The sequence below is a fragment of the Crassostrea angulata genome, chromosome 10 (assembly GCF_025612915.1).
Source record: "Crassostrea angulata isolate pt1a10 chromosome 10, ASM2561291v2, whole genome shotgun sequence".
NCBI lineage: Eukaryota > Metazoa > Mollusca > Bivalvia > Ostreida > Ostreidae > Magallana > Magallana angulata.
In genome coordinates, this window is record NC_069120.1 from 43,853,361 (window position 1) to 43,858,044 (window position 4,684).

The 4,684-nt window shown below is 37.9% G+C and overlaps 1 protein-coding gene across 1 annotated transcript; it reads left to right on the forward strand.

Moving 5' to 3' along the window:
- The first annotated feature begins 1,303 nt into the window (after positions 1–1,303).
- Positions 1,304–2,473, forward strand: LOC128165988 (uncharacterized). The gene has a single exon (XM_052830910.1). The coding sequence runs from the start codon at positions 1,304–1,306 to the stop codon at positions 2,471–2,473; it is 1,170 nt and encodes a 389-aa protein (XP_052686870.1).
- Positions 2,474–4,684: the final 2,211 nt, after the last annotated feature.

Consider the following 4,684-nt stretch of genomic DNA (forward strand, 5'->3'; position numbering starts at 1 on the left):
ATCCACTTCCCATGCAGATTTTGTTGAAGCAAAAAGCATTATTACAACATTCAATACAACCCTATCTAATGACCTCAATAATACCCAAAACAGGAAGTTCCTTCGGGATGGTGTTCCAGCAACAAACAGAACTAGGTCTAATATGTTGTCATCTCGTCCTTCTGCTAAAAAACAGCGCTCTAGACGCTTCAAGCGCAAGAAGCAAACAAGTGAAGACGAGTCCTTGGTCGATACCAACACCTGCCCAGTTCTGAACACATCTAAGGTTCCTCTCACAGACGTTGAGACTTCGCTACTATCTAAAGGTCTCAATTTCTGTCCAACACCGCATGAGGTCGATGACAAAAAGGTTAGAGAGGACACCAGAGCATTTTTCCGAAGGCTAAGATTAAAGGAACACTTCTCGCGAAAAGAATCCAGCAATGATCACACAGACGAACCTCCTCCGCCCTTGCACAACTTAGAGGAACATAAGTTGTACCGACCCAAAAGTACTTTGGAACCGGCACCGGGCAAATGTGGAGCACTTGAGTCTTACTTTGATGCTGTTGAGTCAGACATTGAGAAGCTCCTGATCAACCAAAAAATCGTCCCTGACAATCTGACGAAAGAAGAGAGATCTGCTCTACAAAGGTTGAAAAACAGGGACGACATAGTCATAAAGAAAGCAGACAAAGGATCCACAGTGGTTGTCCTTGACAAACAAGCGTATTTAGCTGAAGCCAACAGACAGCTGACAGACGATCGTTTTTACAAGAAACTGGACTCTGATCCTACTGAAGAGTTTTCAGCTCTCATTAACACTAACACCCTGGACAAAATGTATGAAAATGATGAGATTGGTGTTAATGTTTATGAAACGCTTCGCCCAACCAACTGTGGACCAGGTCAATTTTATCTGCTTCCAAATATCCACAAGGAAGGAATGCCTGGGCGCCCTATAGTCAGTGCCATCGGCCACCCCACGGAGAAAATATCTGAATTTATAGATTTACATCTCCGTCCACATGTAGAAGATTTGCCATCATACCTCAAGGACACTACAGATTACCTGAATAAAACACCTTCCTCTGGCCTGCCAGACCATACTCTTCTCGTCACAATGGACGTCACGTCCTTGTACACGAATATTCCTCACGATTAAGGTATCGAGGCCTGCAGGGAGGTATGGGACAGTAGAACGATTCAGCAGCCGTCAACGGAATCTCTACTCAAGCTCCTTGAACATGTTCTTAAGCTGAACAATTTCATGTTTAATGGCGAACATTACATACAAATAAGTGGTACAGCTATGGGCACCAAAATGGCCCCCTCTTACGCCAATATATTTATGGGAAGATTGGAACGCAACCTGCTTCTCAGAGCTCCTTTCAAACCTTTGAGCTGGTTGCGGTTCATTGATGATATTGAGATGAAATGGGTCGAAAACCAAGACTGCCTAAATGACTTCATCACCTTTGCCAACTCCTTCCACAATTCGATTAAATTCACAGTGGACATATCTAGTTCCAAAAATGTATTTTTGGATACTACATCCACCTTGGAAGATGGTGAAATAAAATTCAGTCTCCATACCAAACCCACTGATTCTCACCTCTACCTCAAGCCATCGAGTTGCCACCCTCCCCATACTTTTAGAGGAATTCCTAAAGGATTAACTACCCGAATCAGACGAATCTGTTCTTCTAATGAGATCTTTGAAGAACAGAGCAGAATATTAAAATCCCATCTGTGTAATCGAGGCTATAAAGCCCACACAGTTCAATCTGCAATTGATGAGATTACTACAAAAGACAGGAAAACCCTTTTACAATACAAAGAGAAAACAGACAAAAGCAGGGTTCCACTTGTCACTACATATCACCCCGCCCTTAAGAACCTCAACACCATCCTTAAAAATAATCTGCCCATTCTTTACACTAACGAAAGAATGGCTGATCTTTTCAAGGATCCACCAATGGCTGCATTTAAACGCCCGAGGAACTTAAAGGACATGGTAGTGAGGGCAAGATTAGACAACCCGTTGCCAAATGGTGGTTTTAAGACATGTTCCGATACCAGATGCCTGTTGTGCAAACACAGCACCAACGCGGACAGTTTTAAAAGCCCCATCACAGGTCGCACCTACAAGATATTTGGCAACACTTCTTGTCGCACAGACAACTGCATCTATCTCATCAGTTGCAAAGTCTGCTCTAAGCAATACGTCGGTGAAACAGGTGACCTCCGCAGAAGGATCAACAACCACCGCTCTACCATAAAGACCAAAAAAGTCAAGGAGCCCGTCGGAGAACATTTTAATACAAGTGGCCACAAATGGGAAGACATGACAGTATTGGTTATTGACCATAATCCTCATTGGACAGACGCGGAGAGGAAGAGCAAGGAAAAGTTCTGGATGCACAGACTCAAATCATTCAGACCTGATGGCATGAACAAACAAATTTACTTCACTAAAATGAACGTCTCATAGCCATACATCACCTGACACCCACATAGTAATTTCATGAAATCTGTCAACTACGCCTCTTCCATTCATTTATTAGTTTCTTTACTACCTTTTATTTGTAAATCATTTTTTTTTTCAATTTTATTTATTTATTTTCATTGAATTTTATCTCTTTTTAATCAAAATTCGAGTCTATAGCATAAGTGCCGTACGAGTTAACAACGGGGGTTCAAATTTTCATTAGATAACTCGGACGCCAATTTTAATTAGCTAATTAACTTAATCAGGCGTGAAGTTGGCAGTCGATTGATTACTTTAGAGCGATCGGCGACAGTAGCAACACCTTCTTTAAGAATGTGAACAAATGTTTATAATGTAGCTGTTCTTTTTTATAGTTTCTTAAGTAGTTTAGTAGTAGCTTTAGATTTTGTTTTCTTTGTTTTGTACTCATGTAATTTATTTTTTGGTCCTGAAGAAGGGACTGGTTGTCCCGAAAATTTGACAATTTCTATTGTTCGTGTCGTTAGCCATTTTTAGTGCTTTTTATATTCAGTTTACTGGCTTAGTATCTATATATTAGATCCGACACTTTAAAGATGCCTAGTGTTGTTGATTCTATTCAGTGCTTTATATATATATATATATAAAGCACTGAATAGAATCAACAAGAAAAGAAAAAAAGATTCCATAACATTAAAACCCTAAATATATAAGGTTAGCTTATGACAAGTACCCTAACCACTGAGCCATTTGAGACACAACAAAGTAGGCTGTTTTTAAAAACGTTTAAACGTTATGGGTGACTATGAACACGAATTTACGGACGTATTATTTTTTCAAAACGTTTAACTGTTGGGATAGAAAATGATATTTTTAATGTATAGTGGGTCATCTCTCCACGTTTTTGTTGAATGAAATCCGTTTGTTTTTCCCATATACCTTATTTAGACAATGAGAAAAATATGGAGCACATATTACCCACTCTATAAAAGAAAATGCCTTGAAGTTCTAAAAAATGACAGTATTTGCAGGTTGTGATACGTATACGCCTGTTTGAGTCAACATATTCCAAGTATTGACCATATTTATAGGTTAAAAATCAATGGTATGTTAATATATATTGTTTTAGATAATTTTTGTTTAAAAAAATCAGATTTCTTTATATTCTAATTTTTCAGTAGCTTGTCCGACCGTGTATAGGCCTTTTACACGCCTTATCTATCCATCTTCTTTGAATTTTTTTTACAGTGAAATCATTAGGCATTGTGCCATCTTATGCACCCTTCGCCTTACTCCTTGTGACCTTTGACCTCATCCACTTGTCAGCATATTCAATCTTCATAATGTTTACCAACATCGTCGGAATCGATGACTGTCAACCAATGCTCAAAAGACATTGATTGGACAAGACTCTTATTGACATAATCTATAGACCAATTGACCTTTTCAACTATAAATGCTATAAAAAGGGTCTGCCTGTGTACAGGGTTTGATGACAAAATAACATCTACCCACCTACCTACAATCTATGTAGATTGCCGGGGGTGGTAATTGACAACGTGGATGGGTTACGTTCATCCCTGGTGCAACAATGAATATTGTTTCAATTAGTGAAAAGAATTTTAAAATGTTACAGTTTTGATAATTTTTATCAGTTCACGCAAAGATTCAGACATTTGCTCCATTTGAAAGTACATTTTAATACCGTAATATTTAAAATTATGGAGTCAAACAATGTCAAAAAATATCAATTATAAAAACCAATTAATAAAGTTGTTTACCAATCATTTATTAGACATAATAACACATTATTTAAGGTATACAATATACAACTGCAGGGTTTATTACTAGTGTGCAAGAAACAAAAGTTACTCTTTCTTCAGTGATAGAAATCTTAATCGAACAAAGATCAAATAAACACAATTCAAATGTTCAAGAAATGTGGTACCTTCATTTTTTATTCTTTGAGAAAAGAAAATGTATGAATTATACTTTTATATTTACACTAGACTTTGACCCGTGCGAACACGCCGGGTTTACATTGCATATGATATCGGACATTTACGAAATAGATACATCGACACACCGTATTTTTGACATTTATATAACCAAGCTTTAAGCCTTCACTAAAGCTATGAATTTTACTACACTCTGCTTAGTTAGAATAATCTAACTGTGTCTCGAGACAGGCCTTCACGACAGTTAAAATGCATCCTATATAGCCGTAATGTTGCA